The following is a 20,531-nucleotide window of genomic DNA, read 5'->3' as shown; positions in this document are numbered from 1 at the left end:
GGAAGCTTTTAAAAAACACCAAATGCCCCAACCCCACCTTTGACCAATTAAGTCAGAATTGCTTCTAGACTGGCCTGGGCGTAACAAAATTTCGTAGCTCCAAGGGATTCTAATCTGCCAGGGTTAAGAATAACTGGTTTAAGACAATGTAACTGACATATTATGCATTTCAAAGTCAAGTATTTTTTTCAAACTAATTCCAACACTGCTACCTCTTTAATAATCAATTAATTGCTCAAGGCCAATAAAAATAGTAAGAGTACTTGAAAAAGACCAAATATTTTACCTATAACCATGAAGGTAAATGGGTGAAGAAATATCCTTTTCCCTTAAAACTGGTTATTTACCAAATCCCAGGACTTTCCATTTGTTTTATTCTGAATAAATAACTGAGATAATCTCATCAAAAATTTTACCAAACATCTCCTGAAACTATTATAGTTTATACAAAAAAAAGTTTACATTTTTAAAATGTTTATTTTTGACAGTAAAGGCCAAGTTCCATTTAAAGATTTTTAAATTTTCTTCCCTGAAAGAAAACACAAGCAACTTACTCGTTGCCTGTGGGAATAGCTGGCAACAGGGAAAGGAAGGACATTCTTCACTATAAATCATTTATGCTTTCTCTGAATCAGGTTTATTAAGTTCTCTGCTTGAGGACTGTCAACCAATTTTTATTAGTTCTTGACTATCACTATCTAATTTAGAATTAATCATCTTCACAGAAAACTATCTTTCACTGTGAAATATAGTTTTCTGTGAAGATGATTAATCCTAAAAAAAGAAAAATTTTTTCTACCAGAATCCACTATGAAACAAGTGACTTTCAGAAGTATAAATAAAAAACAAATTACATTCAGTATTATAACTACTTCAAGATGGACCAAATAATCACTGACTGAAAAGAAACTCACTGTTATGTAAAATTAATAGTTAATGTGACTGCTGTATGCTCTGTGGTCAAAGTAAGAATTGTAATGTCATCTATGTACAGCAAGATATTCTATAGAAAGTGGTCAATTTATCATGGAGACAACAGGAGGAAGAAACAAAAAAATCTATCAGGTAAAAAGTTATTCAGAAGACAGTAGGTAGTTGGGGTACATGACAATGCAGGAACTAGGTTACTAAAGGAGGCCATATAAATCCCACTCAGTAATAATACAAGCCCTAAACAAATTTATAACTAGTTTATAAAAAAGATAATCAGGATAATTAAAATCCACCTTACTAAGAACTACTGATTTAGGTAAAACATGACCAATATGGTTACTCATATTAACATCAAAAAACAAAGCAAAAATGGCACCATATTCCTCCAGGAGAGAAAGATACTCCCACACAGTACTTGTGGGAATTGAAAATGCTTCAACTTTTACACAGGGGAATTTGCTAACATCTAGAAAAATTGCCCAGTAATTTCACTTCTAGATTTTATAAACTGACTAAAACATGAAACAACACATGTAAAAAAGGCTGTTCGCTGGTTCACCTTCGCATTATTCAGAATACCACATAATTGAAAACAATCCAAATATCCACCAAAAGGAAAGCTGGTGGCTGAATAAATTACAGTAAATCCATAAAATGCAATACTATGCAGGGGTACAAAGCAATGAAGAGGATGGCTCTACTATATCCTGTTATAAAGTGACTCCCCAGGGTATGTGTTCAGATTAAGAACAGAAAGACAAAAATGTGCAGTGTATTATTTACACTCGCTTCCTTATAAAAAAGGAAGCGAGTGTAAATAATAATAAAGAGATAAATGTATTATTTTTCTGTAATGTATTATTTATCTGTATTAAAAAAAAGAAACAAAATACAAACCAGAATTTAATAGAAATAGTAACCTTTATAGAAAGAACAAAGATAGAAGCCAGATTTCTGATTCTTCTTTTGCCCAAATAAAACCACATATATTCTCAATAATTAAAAATAAACATGAAAGGAGAAAAATATTCTTTCAAGTGACTTTAAGCATAATATTTTGATTTTATATCCTTGGCATAAGAAAAACTGCCCCCAATATGAAACTGTAATTAGCAGTTTTACTACTAGTAGTAAATACTGTTATTTAGAAACATAAATATAGTGAAAATTACATAAGAAGCTATTAACCAAGATACTCAGCATAAGAAAAGAGAGTCAGAAGTTTTAAGACCTAGAAAATAGCCTACATTCATAAACTTGAGAAACTTATGACCTATTTTCTCTTTCTAAAAAATAAGTATTCCTAGCTCTACTCAGGCGTCCCTAGTGGCTCAGACAGTAAAGAACCTGCCTGCGATGCAGAAGACCTGGGTTCGATCTCTGGGTTGGGAAGATTTCCTAGAGAAGGGAATGGCTACCCACTCCAGTATTCTTACCTGGAGAATTTCATGGACAGAGGAGCGTGACAGTCCATGGGATCGCAAAGAGTTGGACACGACTGAGCAACTAACACTCCACACTTTCACTAGCTCTACTCACTGAGAAAGCCCAGAACAATGACAACCCAGCAGGAAAGAACTCCTTGGCATCCAGGTTGTAGGTACCTACCTACCAAATATTTTCCACTAAAAGGATTAGGAATTCTTTGGAAAAAATGACTGACTTATAAGAGGCAGGAAATATACATGAGTCCAGGACTTCTTACTATGCCAGAAAACAAGAAATTATCAAAGACAAATGGGGTCAATAAAAGAGAGAAACCAACTCAGTAATTACCAGCCGCTACGGATGTTATGACTTGAACATGAAAAAAATAATGACTACAACTGATCATATATCAAATATATAAAAACCATACTAGTAAAAATATATTATTGATCACCTTTCAAAATGACTGGGCACTTAACTTGAAAACTGGCAAATAAAAGGCATCTAAGCAGTTATCCTGGCTCTCCTACATGAATTTTATTTCCAAGTCACTAAGCAATTCATAAGAGGAAGTTCTTTATAAAGGAATTCTAGTTATATAGGTAAAAATACAAGTCACATCCCAAGTACTGGTTGTGGCTAGAGGCTACTTAATGAATAGCAGATATAAAACATTTCCATCATTACAGAAAGCTCTATAGCATAACCCCACTAAAAGTCTAACTCCCAGTCTACTGGAAATACAGGGCATAAATGAATGACCCTTGAAGAAGCAATCTGCCAAATCCACAAAGTGAGAAATTCTGTAGAGAACTAATCTAGTTTCAGCACCAAATGAATGGAGGAAGGGAAAACAGTTACAGCGGAAATAGCTACAGACTTAAGACAAACCCCAAAACACCGAATGATTATGTGGAGTTTGTATGCAACCTAATTCGAGTAATTCAATCATAAAAAAGACACTTCTGAAACTGGAGGTGATTCTATGAAGAATGTATAGAGCTTTGAACACAGATATGAAAGATTTATTTATACACACACACACACACATGCCATTATCATTCCAAATAAAAATAAAATCCAGCTATTATCTTTTAGAGATATACACTGAAATACTGACATTTTAATGTGTGAAATGAGAGGTGGTTGGAGATTTGTTTTAATACACTTCAGCAATAAACAACAAAACCAAAAAAAAACTAAAAACGCTGCAGGGTGCAGATGAAGATAAAACTAGTAAAATGTTAACTGCTGAGGTTCTGTGAATGGTCAAAAAACTCTTTCCTCTACTTTTCTATACAATTTAAATTTTGTATAATAAAGCCATCATCTAAATCCTGCCTGCCATCTCCTAAATGTACTCTCTCCTTTCACTGTCTATCCTGTCCTTTGATTTAGATTCCTCAAGTCAAACAATGACCCCTGGAACCTTATTTAATATCATCCTCCCAACCTCAACCTCTTTTAACCTGGTATTTGACAAACCAATGCATTCTTCTTAGCACTAAACCATCTTGCCTACATTAACTGGACCAAAGTTCTCCATGTCTGTCTATTTCAGTGCTCCTCACCAGATCTTCCTAGTTTCTCTTGCTTTATTTCCTTATTCTTCAGTGTGCCCCTGCAGCTCTTCCCTGGCAATAACAGATAAAAGGACAAAATATTTATTCCAGTCTTTGTTTATTAAACAAAATCTTCTTTCATTCAAAGTTCTATACATTGTCCATACAGTCACTAAGCTTGTTGCTAACAGTTCCAATATTGAAACTAATTACATCAAACTAAGAGACACATGGCTTAAGAAATCAATAACACTTCCACTGAGGATGTGTGACTTAAAAAATGACAAAGGAAAAATGAAAAAGATAAACAGTCAATGAGACAGAAAAAGGATAAGGAAAAGAACTCTAGGGATAGATCAATCCTTGATTAGTTAATACTTTGTAAACTGAATTCATTTATATCTGTGCTTAGTTTTCCCTTAGTTTCTACATTTTCCTTTTGGAAAACTGCACCTTGCCTCACCTATAAAATGATGAATTTTCATCTAGAATAAGGAAAGAAAACAATATGGTCTTAGGACCAGACTAGCTTCAGAACTGAGGGAAAAGCCACAGAATGTAAGACAAAAATAAAAGCAAAATCAAAGACCTAGAAACAAAGACACAAATGTGAAACCATTACCCTGCCTTTTATTGTATCAGAATTGCTTAGGTGTTTCCACCTTTTAAAAATATTGGCATTTCTCTTAAAAAAGCAACATGACTGGCTCTGAACCATGCTTAGCACAGAATCAAACAAATGAGACATTTACTAAACACTTAGCTTTTGCAGTAAACACAGGATACACTACTGACAGAACACACACAGTTTAGATTTCCAGAGTCATTTACTCAACACTGTATTATTCAATGTACTGGATTCTGGGTGTCAACTGTTAACTACAGGCTGGGACACAGGCAAATAAGTGTTGTAGCAGATTGCTTACAACTGAATACAGTGATCATAAAGCTAAAGATACCTGATTGTGCTCAACTCTTCTTTGCTTGAGTGTTACCGGAGTCTTTGCTCTGCCTTTCAGTGGTTCTCTCTTCTCAAGCTTGAGCTCTATTTTAGAGTCTGGAAATAATATTGGAGAAACCATTACTCTCTGAAGTACACCATAAACTGTGTCATCCTAACATTACTTGGAACCCTGGTTTTGTTTCCCTGATATGTAAAACAAGTCTATTGGTATTATCCCCATAGACCCAAATTGGTTAACTGCAATATCTGTCTTTAAAAACTTTTCTTTCTCATTCTTATTTTATTCCATTTTTATGTCATCCACTCCATAATATGATCACCACTTCTTCCGATTTACTTTTTTTTCCCTGGGACTAACAGCCTGAAACAATGTAAAATTCCAGAGGCTTTTCACTGAAAACAATTTAGAAGTGAGAAAAGGACATTAAAACGCACAGTTACCATTTGTTTTGATACAGTGCATTATCACTATACAAAGGTTTTTAAATTAAAATTTAGAATGTGGAAGGGAAAGTGCTATAAAGAATTTGGAGAATGAGAAAAACTTGCATGGTATCAAGCTGCTAACACAGTACTCTTGCCTGGAAAATCCCATGGACGGAGGAGCCTGGTAGGCTACAGTCCATGGGGTCACAAAGAGTAGGACATGACTGAGTAACTTCATTTCTTTTTTTCAAGGAGGTATCTTGTTCACAGAAAAGTAAATCACAGGTCACTTCTTCTTTCCATAATAAAGTAACATTTCTTTGAAGAGAAGCTAGTGTATATATATTACTAAGCATATCACCATGATAGTTATTACCATAACAACTCAAATACATGTATCTTTTTATATGGTTCAAAATCCCATTCTCCTAGTCTTGATTTTATCACCATTTGAGGGGCTAGATTTTTCAAGAGACTGATAAAAATTTTAGTTAGCTTCCATACTTTTGTGGCCATTTATCAGTGTAACAAAATTAATGTTGTCACTTCTATTAACAAAAAGATAATTACTTTCTTATCAGAGACAGAAATGGAGTCAATTCTTAAAACAAAAGCTTAGTCTTCATGAAGTCAATGGTTTCGCTAAAAAACAGTCAAGATAATTATGTGGCTTGCTAACTATCTAGACCAGCACTAGTCACTCCAGTCTACTTGCAAGTTTCCCAAAAATAAACAGTGATTTTTCCTTTTTACCATGTCAGTTCAGATAGTTCCATCTTTATTTAGGATTAAGGTATCAACTCCATCCCCCACTTCCTAGTAATTCTATTAATGGCTCTATTATCTATGGGACAATCCTTAACAAAGTCTTTTGTCCGTTAACTCAGAATCTTAAGAATTAGAAAGCACAAAGTAAAGAACCCAACAGTAGTTAGCAGAAATTCAGTTACACAAATTAGTTATTTGGTCACAGACTAGTTTCTCTTACAAACTTAAATTTCAATAGCTGATAAAAAACACGATCCTCATGAACTATACTTCAGTTAAAAAAAAAAAAACCCATGGTCCTCAAATAGAAAACAAAAAAAAAATCTGAATATTTTCAGCTATACCATTGGAATGTCAGGTAGTTTCTATGAGGAAATGGAAAAGGCACGTTCATCCACAAATATCTAACTTGCTGAAACTCCAAGAATAAAACACACACATACAACATGTTTGTGGAGACCACACAAAACTGTTCCAATTTAACAACTTTATTGAATTTGCAGAAGCATTCTACAGTTACACATTTAAAAAATCACAGAGTACTTAATAGGTACATGTATACATGTACATTTCAAAAGACAAATAACAAAATTACTCCCAGAAAGCTGCAAAGATGGACAGGTTAGTCTAAGAATATAGTAATAGCTGTAAGTCCCAAGAGACTGTATTTTGCTTATACTTAATCTACTATTTTCCATAAAAATACAAAGAAATTCAATAATCAAGTGCCTCTACAATTAGACTCTCTCATCTTACAATCATAGAAATGAAAACAAAGAATAATATACTGCTTTATATTGACACATAGAAACTGGTATACAGTATGATTTCTTATAACTTAAAAAAAAACTAATAAAATTGCTTTGAAAATTTAGCTTAGATTAAGCCAAATCATCCATGAATTACTACACACCTTAGGAGTGTAAGTTCCATCTTTCTTAATTCATTTGACTATAGTTTTACAGTTATGGTGAGACTGCAGTATCCCAGAATACTATGGTCTAGAGCAGTATTTCTCAAAGTGTGGTCTACCAACTGTTTGCTACCAGTCCATGAAAAAATGAGGCATTTGCACTGGAATGTAAATCAGCACACTGTCTGTCTCTCTCAATAAAATTTTACCTCAAAAATAAACCCTGTCATTGGTCTAGATTCAAATTCTGGTACATGCTTATCTTATCTGTGGATAAGTAACAGTTTGTAGACTGGCACTTTGAGTTGCACTGATTTGGAATATTATGAACAATACTATAGACATCAGCAAAAACAACATAAGTGAGAAGAGAAAATATGTAGAAAATATAAGTTCTGGAAAGCAAAGAGATATTTAGTAATATTTAAACCATGAAGACTCAACTTATAATCTAGTTAATGGAATTTTCTTAAAGAGCTGTAAGAAAACCTTAAAATCTTAAAATAGGAACAACTATTTGAGAAAAAAAATATGATCTAGAAAAGCTTTAAATTGTTAGTCTCAGGCTTTCTATATATCCAACTTTAAAAAAAAGGCAGTTATATGTAGGCAATTACCTTTATAGTTCAATTTAACTGGTAGAAGTTTGACAGTTTGGCATAAAAGTATTTCAAATTCCTAGAAAAGCTGCCAAGTTCCCCATATTAAAGATCACATAGATGTCTTTATTCTTAATTTTACTAGTGTTTATTTCCATACTTTTTAATTACTTTGAGTACTTCTCTTCCAAATAATGTTCCACCTTTAAAGGGCACAACAGCCAGCTTATTCTTAGAAGCTGGATTTATTCTGCAATCCTTTAGCCAGAGATGTCGGCGGCCTAAAGTGGAAGATCCCATGGTATGGGCAGCCATCTTTACCTCATCAAAGGCAGCTTCACAAAGGAATGAGGCTGCATCATATGCTCTGCTTAGCAATCCAACTGCCTGGTTCGTGCAACTAGGATCTGAGCTAAGAATTTGTGCAGCCTGACTCACATCTGCCTGCAGAGCCCGAGCTACAAAGGCAGTGTGGGTTGCAACCTGCAATGCTGATGCTGCAGCTTCATAGGTTCTACAAAGTGCTAAGTCCAACTGTTTATCACAGGACTCAGTGGAAGCTGCCTGAATACTCGCTGGTGGAGCGGCATGAGAAATAAACTCTAGGATTTCATCATCTACTTTTGGAACCGATAATATCCGTGTTGCCTCTCTAGAAGAAACTGGATACCTGCATGCCAATGAAGGCGGCTGCCTATCAATTTGCTGCCACTCCTCTTCAATTACTTTTAAAATAGATTCATGGAAGGGAAAAGATAGTTCGGGGGCATCTATTTTATCATGCTGTGATTGCTCAGACATTTCTATGCCTAAAGTAGCGAGCGAGTGAGAAACAACAGTTTTTGCAAAAGACATCAGTTCAGATCCAGGTGTATTTTGAAATGTCACAAAGGAACCTGAATCCTTTTCCTCTACTGACTTTTCACTGAATCTCGGTAATTTTCGTGGAGGAGACAGGGGTTCAGTTTCTCGAACATTAGATGGACCAATTCTCTTCCGTGTATTTGCTACATCAAGAAGAGGTGTAGAGTTAGAAGTCCCAGGCAACCTACCTCCTCCACCCTGGACCAATAGAGAATTGACATAATCTCTGATTGCCCTAGCAAGTGGTGGATAAATTACTTGTGATTGCTCAGACTCTTCTAGTGCTTTCCTTTCACTGGAGACAACTGACTGATCTGAACCATGGGACCTCTTGGTACATACTGGCTGAATTCCACTTTTCTCTCCAAAGTAAATATTTTCTACTGTGTCTTTATAGCAAGTACTGGTGGTTTCTTTAATCAGTGAAGGAGAAGCTGCAGCAGAGACCAACATGGCAGCGAGTTCATGCTGAGGAGATGACGAAGAACTTTTCTCTAAACATCTATCATGGCTAGACTTGGAGGAAACAAACAAACCTCCAGAGGCTAACTTTTGGTCCCTGTCAGGCAAGGTTGTGGCAGTAAGAGGTTCCCTAGGTAGGTCTCCCTTAGAAGAATGTACTTTCTTAGCTGCCTGTTGTTCTGTCCTGCCCAGAGGAGGACGGGTGGAGATTTCAGGAAAAGAAATAGCCTGAAAAAATCCACCAGAGGCAGTAGTTGGAAGTTCAGAAAAAGGAACAAAATCCCTAGTGGACTTCGCTTTCTTGTGTTCTTTCTTCTTTCCTGTAGAGGCAAAAGAGGCAGGAAGTTTAAGCATTACTGTGTTTAATCTGATTCTACTCTTTGCCTCTTTGCTAACATAGTGGTGAAGGAAAAGACTCTATATTTCATATTCAGAACAACCCATCTGACAGATTGTGCCCTGACAGGCAATGCTTATAGAGATATAACCAATTTGAGTCATTAAATAGTCATGAGCTAACAAACAAGTCATATGAATTAAAAATTTATAAGTGTCAAGTTGTCATATAATAAATTTTAAAAGGTTGTTTATTTCACATATTACTTGAAAAATACTTAAATACCATGGCCAATTTTCCTTAAAATAGCCCACAAAAAGTATTTCAAATTTACTATAGTTGTCTTGAAATCAGATCTTCTAGCAAAAATTATAAATTTAAATGCTTATCAATAGAGAACAGAGAAAACATGCCATATGTAAAGACTACTGCTATATGAGAAATAAACCAGACATATGTAATAAATCGAAAAGAGATCTTAGTAATATAACACAGAATAAAGAAAAACAAGTGGTAAGATTTAGCATGATATCACACTGATTTTTAAAAAAGTACAAAATAATACCACAGACAGATGTATATGAAAAAGTATTTTAAAATAGGCTGCAAAAATAAGCATCAAATTAATGATAGTGTTTGCTTCTGTGGAGATGTTTCTCGGAAAGGGGTAAGCGGGGAAACTTTGTCTCTACTCATAACACTTTTTCCTCTTAGAAAGGTGAGACTTGCGGCAAAAAAGATAAGGATACCTGGCAATTTTATGTGACAAAAATTAGACATCTGTACTTTTCTGTTTCTTAGAATTCTCAACAAAAGGTATTAAATCAAATTACTTGGAGCACTAATCATGGGAACAAAATCTACATATATCTTGGTAATATTATTTAAAATTTTATCTTCATGTTTATTATATCTGATGAATCTGAAAATTTTTTATTTTTTTGATTATATAGTTTATTAACATCACAAAATTTTACCTTCTTCATTGTCACTGTATCTGTCAGAGTCATTACTTCCATTCTGTCTTGTATTTTCCACTGAAGAAGAAATTGTTGGCAGAGGAGTAGAAGATCTAGATTCTGTTCCTTGTTCCCTCAGTTTCAACAGCTTTTTCTCATATAGTTTCCTGGTTGTTCCTGCATTAAGGCAGAACTTGTTTTATTACTTGTATTGTCTTATTTAAAGATTCAGCTCAGACATTATCTTTGGAAACATTAAAATGCTACTTTTCACTGTTTCTTCTTCTAAACTTAAGTGCTTAAAATATTTTCTAAAACAGGTTTTTCTCCTGAGATTTTAATACATGATTATAACAGTGTTTTTTTCTTTTTAGTAGCATGGGATACACAATAGACTGATTTAGGTGTTAGGATATCCTACTACTGAAGAGCCACCTATGACTGAGTATCTTTGAGTGAAAAGTTTTGAACTTTGTGTCATTTCTCTAGTACTATGTAGCGAGTGTTGTCACTTTAGTCGTGTCTGACTTTTTGTGACCCTATGGACTGCAGCCCACCAGGCTTCTCTGTCCGTGGAATTCTCCAGGCAAGAACACTGGAGTGGGTTGCCATTTCCTCCTCAGGGGTCTTCCCGACCTGGGGATAAAACCCACATCTACATCTCCTGCACTGGCAGGCGGGTTCTTTACCACTAGCACCACCATAGTATTTGCCTTTGTAGAAAAATGTTTATAAACAGACTGTACTCTAAATTATTATGATTTAAACCCCATAATTCTAAGAGATTAATATGCCTATAAAACGTCATTCAGTTATGGAAAAAGCCCTGTAAAGTCAAAATTTTAAATTCAATATATTTGACACACAACACAGTAAACTTAAGATGTTAAATCATATTTAAATGTACTGCTGCAGTAAAAATGACCTTTTATGGAAAATGTGTTATAAACAGAAATTATACACCAATTAGATGGCAAAATAAAATTGATTATAAATAATTTAGTTAAACATCAATGACAACCAAAAATATTTTACGCTAATGTGTATCTTTCCTTGATTTCTATAAGAGGAATAACATGATAAACATGTTTTCTAGAAACAATGTGCACCTCAGAATGCTATGTATAAAAGTAGTCTTAAGATGAAGAGCTGGGGAAGGGGAAATAGAGAGCTGTATTTAACCTTTCAGTTATACAAGATGAATAAGTTCTAGAAATCTAAGTATGGCTTGGGCTATAGTTAACAATGCTGTATCACATCCTTGAAATTTGCTAAGGTAGATCTTTGCTCTCACCACACATACACACATAAAAAGAAAACCATATGAAGTGATAGATACGTTAATTAGCTTGATTACGGTGATCATTTCACAATGTACAGGAAGTTGTACACCACATATGTACAACATGTTTGTCAATTATACCTCAATAAAGCTGGGGAAAAAAACAAACAACTGGCATATCAACATGTAATTTAATATGTTTGATACACAATACACAGGTTCCAACATCTCCTTTTATAATTTTAAATGAAAAATATAAAAAGTGTATTTATTGTCTGTTCGTAATTATATTAATAGGCTTACTATCATCCATTTGGAAGCAGTACATTAATTCTTATTTGCAACTATACCTACAGATAAAAACTCACAAATCTACAGTATTCAAAATTTTATATAACTGAGAAGATCAAACAGAACTTTCTCATCTTGAGTTTATTGCCAACACCCTCCAAAATTAAGGCATATCAGCCTTGCAAACTTAATGACTTAACAATAACCAAATGATGAAAATCCAGGGTATTTACTTTCAAGTTTTCTCTTTTCAGTTTGTTCTTTAGGGTATCCTTCTTGAATTATAATTAAGACAAGATTTTTTAAACCGCATTTTTAATGATAACTAAAAGGGGGTACTATGCTGGGAATTTAATAACTTGAGTTATATTAACAAGTCTGTCACTAACTTACTGATTTGGATTAATCTGGCCAGCTACGTCACCTAAGATTTTCCTCAACTGTTATGTAAGACCCATTATGTCTCACCAAGCAATATGATACGGGCACAAAACAAAACAATCTCAACAGAGTAATCTTGAGGATTATATAGTTAAGATTATATAGTTCAATTGTCTAACTTTATTTCCCCCATCTATATTTATATTTAGGGAAACTAAAGTCTTGGTCATAAAAATAATTAATGACAGGCCCTTAGAACAAAAACTCTACCTACTAGACAAGAGGGCAAAACAATTTTGGGGACTGCTTCATAAAAGGATACTTGAAACTTAATCAGCTTACCCACAATAGGACCAGGGTTCACTCCGTATTTCACAAGCTGGTCCAGAAGATCTTCGTTAGAGAGCTCTGTTACATCTAGATCATCTTTATCTTCTGGTCTGGGTTTATCAGTTTTCTTTGTGGCTTTCTGTAAACAAAGTCCAATTATCAATTCCTAATTAAAATTTCCAAATTAAGAAATTTTTATTTACTATATAACTAACACTGCATATAATAAACATGCAAATTTATCTTCAGGCTAACTTATGCTACAGTAGGGCTTAGCAATTTGATTAATTTAAAAGCAACTCATTATTCAAAAGTATTTTCTAAGTTCAATTATAATTATACAAACCTAACAAGCCAAGCAAGTAACTCAAATTTTAGTTATTACTGTTAAAATAGTCGATTTTGGTTAACTTATCTAAGAAGAGGTGATGGCACCAAAAATTCGAAAGAGCAAGTCTGGGTCTGAACATTTTCATTCAGATATTCCTAAATAACAATTACTACTGGCTTTTCAATAATTCTTGACAGTTTAAACCAGCAAACTTTAAGACTTTACCATAAAGGTTTACTCATGTTATGTATAAAAATGATTGCTTTTAAACAAGCATACTGGAATTTAGGAAGCCCAAACAGATATTCTTTTTTGTATATAGTGACTTTCGTAGCCAGTTTTTTGACACATGAAGGAAATCAGACTTTATGAATACCTATCACCTCTGTTACTGCTTTGTTACCACACAATCTACATGATCATTTCACTAAGACTAGCTGAAAAATGTGGAACAAATGCAGAGAAAAAAAATCTAAAGGTGGTTTTTAAAATAATTTAAGGAATAGCATTATTTACTGGAAAAACTATATAAACTTCCAAGGTTCAATAGGGGAAGGAAGTGAAAGTCTGGTTACCTTTTAGGGTTGTGGCAAATAGCTTTACAAATGTCTCAGTAATCCCAGAAAGCATCAGAGTACTGAATATAAATGGTTGTTTAAATAATGGCCACAAATATCAAAGTCAATGTAGGCCCAGATTACTATTTAAGGCAGAAGAGTCAATACTGCATCCTAGAATTTGTTTTTCAACCAAACAAAAATGTGAAATAACTTTATATAAAGAGCATAAATTATGACCAACCTAGACAGCATATTAAAAAGCAGAGACATTACTTTGTCAACAAAGGTCTGTCTAGTCAAGGCTATGGTTTTTCCAGTGGTCATGTATGGATGTGAGAGTTGGACTATCAAGAAAGCTGAGCTCTGAAGAACTGATGCTTTTGAACTGTGGTGTTGGAGAAGATTCTTGGGAGTCCCTTGGACTGCAAGGAGATCCAACCAGTCCATGCTAAAGGAGATCAGTCCTGGGTGTTCATTGGAAGGACTGATGTTGAAGCTGAAACTCCAATACTTTGGCCACCTGATGTGAAGAGCTGACTCCTGAAAAGACCCTGATGCTGGGAAAGATTGAAGGCAGGAGGACAAGGGGACGACAGAGGATGAGATGGTTGGATGGCATCACCGACTTGATGGACATGAGTTTGGGTAAACTCTGGGAGTTGGTGATGGACAGGGAGGCCTGGCGTGCTGCGGTTCATGGGGTTGCAAAAAGTTGGACACAACTGAGCGACTGAACGGAACTGAACTGAAAGAGCATAAAAAGAACAATGTCATCAACACAAGAGAAATTGTTGATACAATTTTTTAAGTGTCCTGAAAAATTACCAAGGGTACTTTTAGGAGGCTTTAAAATTGTACTCATTTGGGATCATCAACATCCCACTCCAGTACTCTTGCCTGGAAAATCCCATGGACGGAGGAGGCTGGTAGGCTGCAGTCCATGGGGTCGCGAAGAGTCGGACACGACTGAGTGACTTCACTTTCACTTTTCACTTTCATGCATTGGAGAAGGAAATGACAACCCACTCCAGTGTTCTTGCCTGGAGAATCCCAGGGATGGGGGAGCCTGGTGGGCTGCCGTCTATGGGGTTGCAGAGTCGGGCACGACTGAAGCAACTTGGCAGCAGCAGGATCATCAAGCTCAAATCTCAAAGCAACCTACAACTGATGTCAAAATAGCTGCCTAGAGTCCAAGAGTTCTGGATATCAAATCCTTGAATTCTTTACAAAAGGCTTTAAAAAAACAAAAAGACCTAATCCTGTCACCTACTTGAATTCTCCAAATAGACTGGGAAGAAAAACTCCATTGTGTAACATAAATACTTTAGGTATAGATCACTTGCAGAAAAAAATTCCTCCAACCACAACAATGTTCAAATTCTCTTAACATCTATGAATTTCAACGTCTGGATACAGCCTGAGGTTTTCAAGAACTCTATCTTTGGTGCTCATCACATTCACTACTCAGTTTTTATTAGGTATCTGCACATATGCTTTACCTTTTCCAGATGATAAACTCCTTCAGCAATAGTCCTTCAGTCTGGTCTGTTACCAAAATCTCAGAACTTTTGGAAGAGTTGCCTCTATTTTAAAAAATCTTACTCCATTCTGAGTCCTAATCACAGGCCTGAGAATCTTTATTCTAATGTGTAGCTCAGGTGATTTTGGATGTAGCATTTAAGAGGATAACACAAAACAGGAGTACTGTCATATTGTAACCCAAGCATCTGAAATTAAAAAGAGTGCCTGACATAGGAAAAGGTACCTGATAGATGTTTCATTGAATGAATGAATCAAAGCGCCATCCAATGAAATTAGCCACTTATTTAAAAAAAAAAATCAATTTCTTATTAAGAAAGAACAAAGCCTTAGCAAACCCAAGCAGGAAACCAGCTTCCTTACATTTTCTTAAAACAGTGAAAAACTACAGCTGTACAAAGAAATTTTGAGTAAGAGTCCAATAAACCGGCATAAGGTAAGTCAAATAGTACAGGTGTTCATATTAGGGCATCTGAGCTTTACTTTTAATGAAAAAAAGTTTCAGAAAAGTAATGCCATTCTATGAAATATCAAATTTAATGAGAATATAAAAATTGGGAGTATACATATTTACCAAGTAGTGTAGTATACATGTTTATCAAACCAGCAGTTTCAACCAGGAAGAAGGAATCATTAGTTGTACCGATTTCTGCCTCCAACGAGCTTTGTTCCTTTAAGTAAATCTGTAATCTGTTTCCTTTGGTCAAAAATACCAAGTACCAATTAGGTGCCAGGCACCACTCTCTAGTTTCTTCCCAACTACCAGATGATACTGGTTTTTTTCAACTTTAAAATTCAAAAGTTCTATGATATCACCTAATGAGCCACTCATTTAAATCTCTACCATTACCAGCAAAGATGCTGAAAAGTGAAAGTGAAGTCGCTAAGTCATGTTCAATCCTTTGCGACCCCATGGACTGCAGCCTACCACGCTCCTCTGTTCATGGGATTTTCCAGGCAAGAGTACTCGAGTGGGTTGCCATTTCCCTCGCCAAAGGATCTCCCCGACGCAGGGATCGAACCTGGGTCTCCCACACTGTAGGCAGACGCTTTACCGTCTGAGCTACCCGGAAAGTATTAATATAACGTTATTACTATAATACACATTCTACTGAGCATTTATATACCAAATTGTGTTCTAAGTGCCTTACGTATTAACTTGAAAGAAACTGAAAGTCGCTCAGTTGAGTGTGACTCTTTGCGACCCCATGGACTCTCTAGTAGTCCATGGAATTCTCCAGGCCAGAATTCTGGAGTGGGTAGCTTTATCCCTTCTCCAGGGGATCTTCCCAACCCAGGGATTGAACCCAGGTCTCCTGGGTTGCAGGTGGATTCTTTACCCACTGAGCCACAAGGGAAGCCCAACTTACTGAATCTTAAATATCCTATGCGATAGACACTTCCACTTTACAAGAAAGGAAACTGAAGCCCAAAGTTGTTTAGCTAACTCAAGCAATCTGCATACTAAGTTACAGGGTAACACCTGAGCAGACTTTGTATAAATCACTTTCACAAACTTACTCATCCAATTCTGAATGTATTATGGTAAAACTGTATTGCTCTGGCATTAAAGGCAACAAAATTCAGAAATCCCATGTTGTAACAGCTATCATGTGCTGTAGTTGCTGAGCACTACACCCCTTCACAAATGCAACATCATGCAATCCTCAATCTAAATAGTTATTAGATTATTCCTATTTCAGATGCAAACTGAGCATCTGATAGGCACTGTTGTTTGAGATTATCTGAATAAAGGGCAGACCTGGGATTTGAATCTGTAATTCGGAATCAGAAGCCTGTACCCTTAACACCTCACTGTAGGTGGTCCATTTATGATTTAACATTTACTATAGAACATACTCCTCACTGCTCTGCTCCATGTTACTAAGCATTTGTTAAGAATTCATAATTCAACAGATTAGACCATTCAAAAATGCCATGCTCTCCTGGATCCCAAACAGCTACAATGTTTTACACCCTGGAACTGAAAGGCAGACCATCACCTCTGTAAATGTTTATTTTTGTCGAAAATATCGGTAATTCCATCACTGGAAAATACTGGTTATCATCAAGATGCATGACACAGAAAGCTTAGAAAAAAGAAAACTAAAAACAAAAACCAAACTCTGAACATGTAAACATTCTGTCCTATCACACCAAGTGAGCCTGCTCATGGCAGTGGCTGAAATGAAACAACTCCTTTAATTAAACATATTCCCCATAAACCCATATTTAAATTGAAGGTATACACTACGTCCTTGGCCAAATCCACATTAATGTTTGTTTTAAAATGTTAAAAAATTCACCATTAAATTTGGCTTTCTCCTAGGTTATAAATAGTCTTTTAAGAAATGTGACTCTAAGGACTTCCCCATTGGGTCAGTTAAGACTCTGCCTTCCAATTCAGGGGGTACCAGCTGGATCCCTGGTTGGGGAACTCAGGTCTCACATGCCGCAGGGTGGGGCCAAAAAAACACAAAAAACAAAAACACCTGACTCTATATTGTTATTACACATAGGGCTAACAATGAATGGAACGTAAACACTGTATATACAAGAGGAGTAATTGTATAAAAAAGGAGAATAATTTAATATACCGATTATAAATAGCATACAGTATTCTTATAAATTCAATATGTTTTTCCTATGCCTAATAAAAAAATCTATCAGACTCCTCAGTTAAAATAGAACTCATTTTTTACTTAATGTGCTTTAAAACAGAAAATGATGTTGCTAACCAACTACCACTGTTAACCTTCTCAAGTTGTTGATACCATTGAGTCCAACTCAGGGTACACATTTCTGAGTTTTACAGTTGTTCTCTATAAGGATTGAAACAGTAATTGAGGTACATGTTACTGGACAAAGGTTCCTTTAAAAAGTTACTTTCTTTCACTCAGTTTATCTGCATGTGTGTGTGCTCAGTGGCTTCTGACTCTTTTCGACCTTATGGACTGTACAGCCTGGACCTTACGGACCTTACAGCCTGCCTGGCAGCTTGTCCATGGGATCCTTCAGGCAAGAATACTGGAGTGGGTTGCCATTTCCTCCTCCAGGGGGATCTTCCCCACCCAGGGACAGAATCTTAGTCTCCAGCGTTTCCTGCATTGGCAGGAAGATTCTTTACCACTGAGCTTACCTGGGAAGTCTGTTTATTTGCACTGTGCCGACTAATTTTGATAAAGTTCATAACTTACTGAGCTAATCCAAGAAATTAATTACAGTGGTTGGTAGGTATACAGGAAACAAACTCTTGTAGTTAAGAGGCCATCATAGGAACTCAACGATGTTAGATAACTGAACTGAAATTAAAAATTTTTACATTCAGGTCTTCTTATACCCCAAACACAGGTCAGATTGGGACATCCTCTCTTCTAAAGTTGGAGAAAAAACATCAAAACTGAGATGGTTGTTTCTGTCGACAACAAACCATCATCAGAATAAGAGGAAATAATCCTATCACATACATACAACCAAATACTTCCACGATTCAAGAATGATACATCTGCACAGAAGACCAACATAGGAGTCTATATAAGATTAAAAAAAAAGTGCTGATTTAAATGGAAAATATTTCATTTTTCAACCAAATTTTTACTAAAATAGTTTAAACATTACTTTTGTTTTCTGAGGGGCTGGAGAAAAACAGGTAAGGGATATTCTTTATTTCAAAAATAAATTTCTTCTTATCAAATACAGTGGCTTTTTTCAAATCCACAAAAACAAGGCATCAGAAAAGTTGAAAAAAAAAAAAACAATAAGTTGAGATTGAACTTTTGTTTATCAAACCAGTATTTATTTGGCACACCATATGCCAAGTACCGATTTAAGACGTAAGATTTTCAATTTCTCTAAAGCCCAGGCTTAAGATTTAATTAAATCTACATGTATGTATTATATCTTTCCTTCATTTCCATATGGGTAGTCCAGAAAACACACTGGATAAGTTTTTTAAAACTAAAGTTAAAGTAACTTTGAAAGAAGCAGCCCTTAATCAGTACCAACAACTCCAAACTCCATTTTTAATGTTTTACAAAGCACTGTACTTTACACCAATCAGTTTTAACCATATCCTATAATGATTTGAAGTGACAACCAGGCTTGTTAATACTAACAAAACAGCACATAAAAACCCACCGAACAAAACCCAAACTATTCTCAAACAAAATGCGCATTTGCTGGAGCCAATCTGAATTCGGGATTAAATATTTCAAACTGCAACACCAACAAAGCAGAATGTCACGAAATAAACATTTCTCCTAATTCCAAAGGCTCTCCTTTCTTCATGCAAATACACCAAAACAACCAACCCTCCCAAACCACTAGTACCTAGGATTTTCAAATATTTGAGCGTCTCTGATAGTCTTTCAACATACATTTTTAAAAGTTTGCTGAATTTAGAGAAATGCTGCCGCGCCAAAAAACAGCCTGGTGCTAGAAGGAGTAACCCAAACAAGAAAAACAAAAACCGTTCAAAAAGCCCTCCTTATGCAAAGAAACATAAAAAGGCGGGAATTTCATTTCAAAATTTGGTTAGATATCAACATGTCACAAATTGCCCTCCAGGGAGCGCTCTGAGACCCGCTCACCAGTCATTTCGGTTAATAAAGCGGGAAAACGCTCGAGCGTAACCTGTAGCCGTTTCGAGATAACCCTTCTCAGGGCTTTTCGAAAAGGGCTGGGAAGTCCCGGTCTCACTACCCGCTCCCGACAGCCGGGGGTGCAGGGACACCGAGCTGTCCGCGCGCAACCCGAGAGCAAAGCTAACTTCACACCGCACGACACACCGCGACCAAGACGCGCGCCCCGCGGCCCCAACTTCGGGGCTCTCCACTCCGGCCCCTCCCCTCTCAGAGCCCGAGGCCAAGAGGCCGAGTCGGGCGTCCGGAGACCTAGAGGCCAGCCCCCTGAGCGGGTGGGGGGCCCACCCCGCCGCCGAGGCCCGAGGGGGCGCCCACTGCTCAACGCCCGCCTTTGTGGCCCCGGCAGGGCGTCCTTACCCTGCCGACGGCGGCGCGGCTGCGGCCCGCGACGGCGGCCCCGGAGCCGAGGACCGGGGTAGGTTCGCGCTCCTCGTCGCTGGAGAAGTCCGGGGGCCCCTTGCTGTTGGCGCTGGTGGCGAGCGGCGGCCGGTTGCGCGCCGTGAGGTGCTGCAGGTAGAGCTGCACATACACGTCTTTGCGCTGCTCCCCGGCCGGGAGCGTCACATTGTTGGCGACCAACTCACTCTTCAACTTCTCTTTCGTCAGGACCGAGGGGTCTTCCAGGAACTCCGGCATCTCGGCGGCGAATCCCCTTCCCCGCAGCCCTCACACCCTCCGCTCACGCCGGCGCGCTCGCTCCTCGCCCGGGGGAGGGGGGGGCCGCGCTCCCGCCTCCGAGCCTCAAGGCTCCCGCCCGGGACTGACGCCTCGAAGCCCAGCGGAAACCCGCGCACACAAAGCCAAGCCAAAGGCGGACACAAAAGCCCCTGCAGGACAAGTGCGGCCCAGTGCGGCCAAGCCAGGAGTCCGCACCAACCCCTGCCCACACACCACGGCCAGGGGAGAGGATTCTCTTCGCCCACGCCCCAAGAAGGCGCGCCGCCATTGGCCTGCGACCG

At 37.1% G+C, this 20,531-nt stretch overlaps 1 protein-coding gene across 5 annotated transcripts in view; it reads right to left on the bottom strand.

Moving 5' to 3' along the window:
• TMPO (thymopoietin) overlaps window positions 1–20,531 on the bottom strand; it is a 29,405-nt gene extending 8,874 nt beyond the window's left edge. For 2 of the 5 annotated variants that reach the window (XM_061417000.1, XM_061417001.1), the window contains exons 1-4: window positions 19,930–20,507; window positions 12,512–12,638; window positions 10,234–10,392; window positions 4,883–4,980 (exon numbers count right to left, since the gene is read on the bottom strand). In XM_061417000.1, coding sequence (XP_061272984.1) covers window positions 4,883–4,980; window positions 10,234–10,392; window positions 12,512–12,638; window positions 19,930–20,208 — 663 coding nt within the window. In that variant the 5' untranslated portion in view covers window positions 20,209–20,507. Of the gene's footprint in view, window positions 1–4,882; window positions 4,981–6,553; window positions 9,240–10,233; window positions 10,393–12,511; window positions 12,639–19,929 lie in introns of those variants that run through there. The other 3 variants (XM_061416998.1, XM_061416999.1, XM_061416997.1) reach the window with 3 other exon arrangements.

Source organism: Bos javanicus, chromosome 5 (assembly GCF_032452875.1).
Source record: "Bos javanicus breed banteng chromosome 5, ARS-OSU_banteng_1.0, whole genome shotgun sequence".
NCBI lineage: Eukaryota > Metazoa > Chordata > Mammalia > Artiodactyla > Bovidae > Bos > Bos javanicus.
This window is presented reverse-complemented; position numbering and strand designations above follow the sequence as displayed.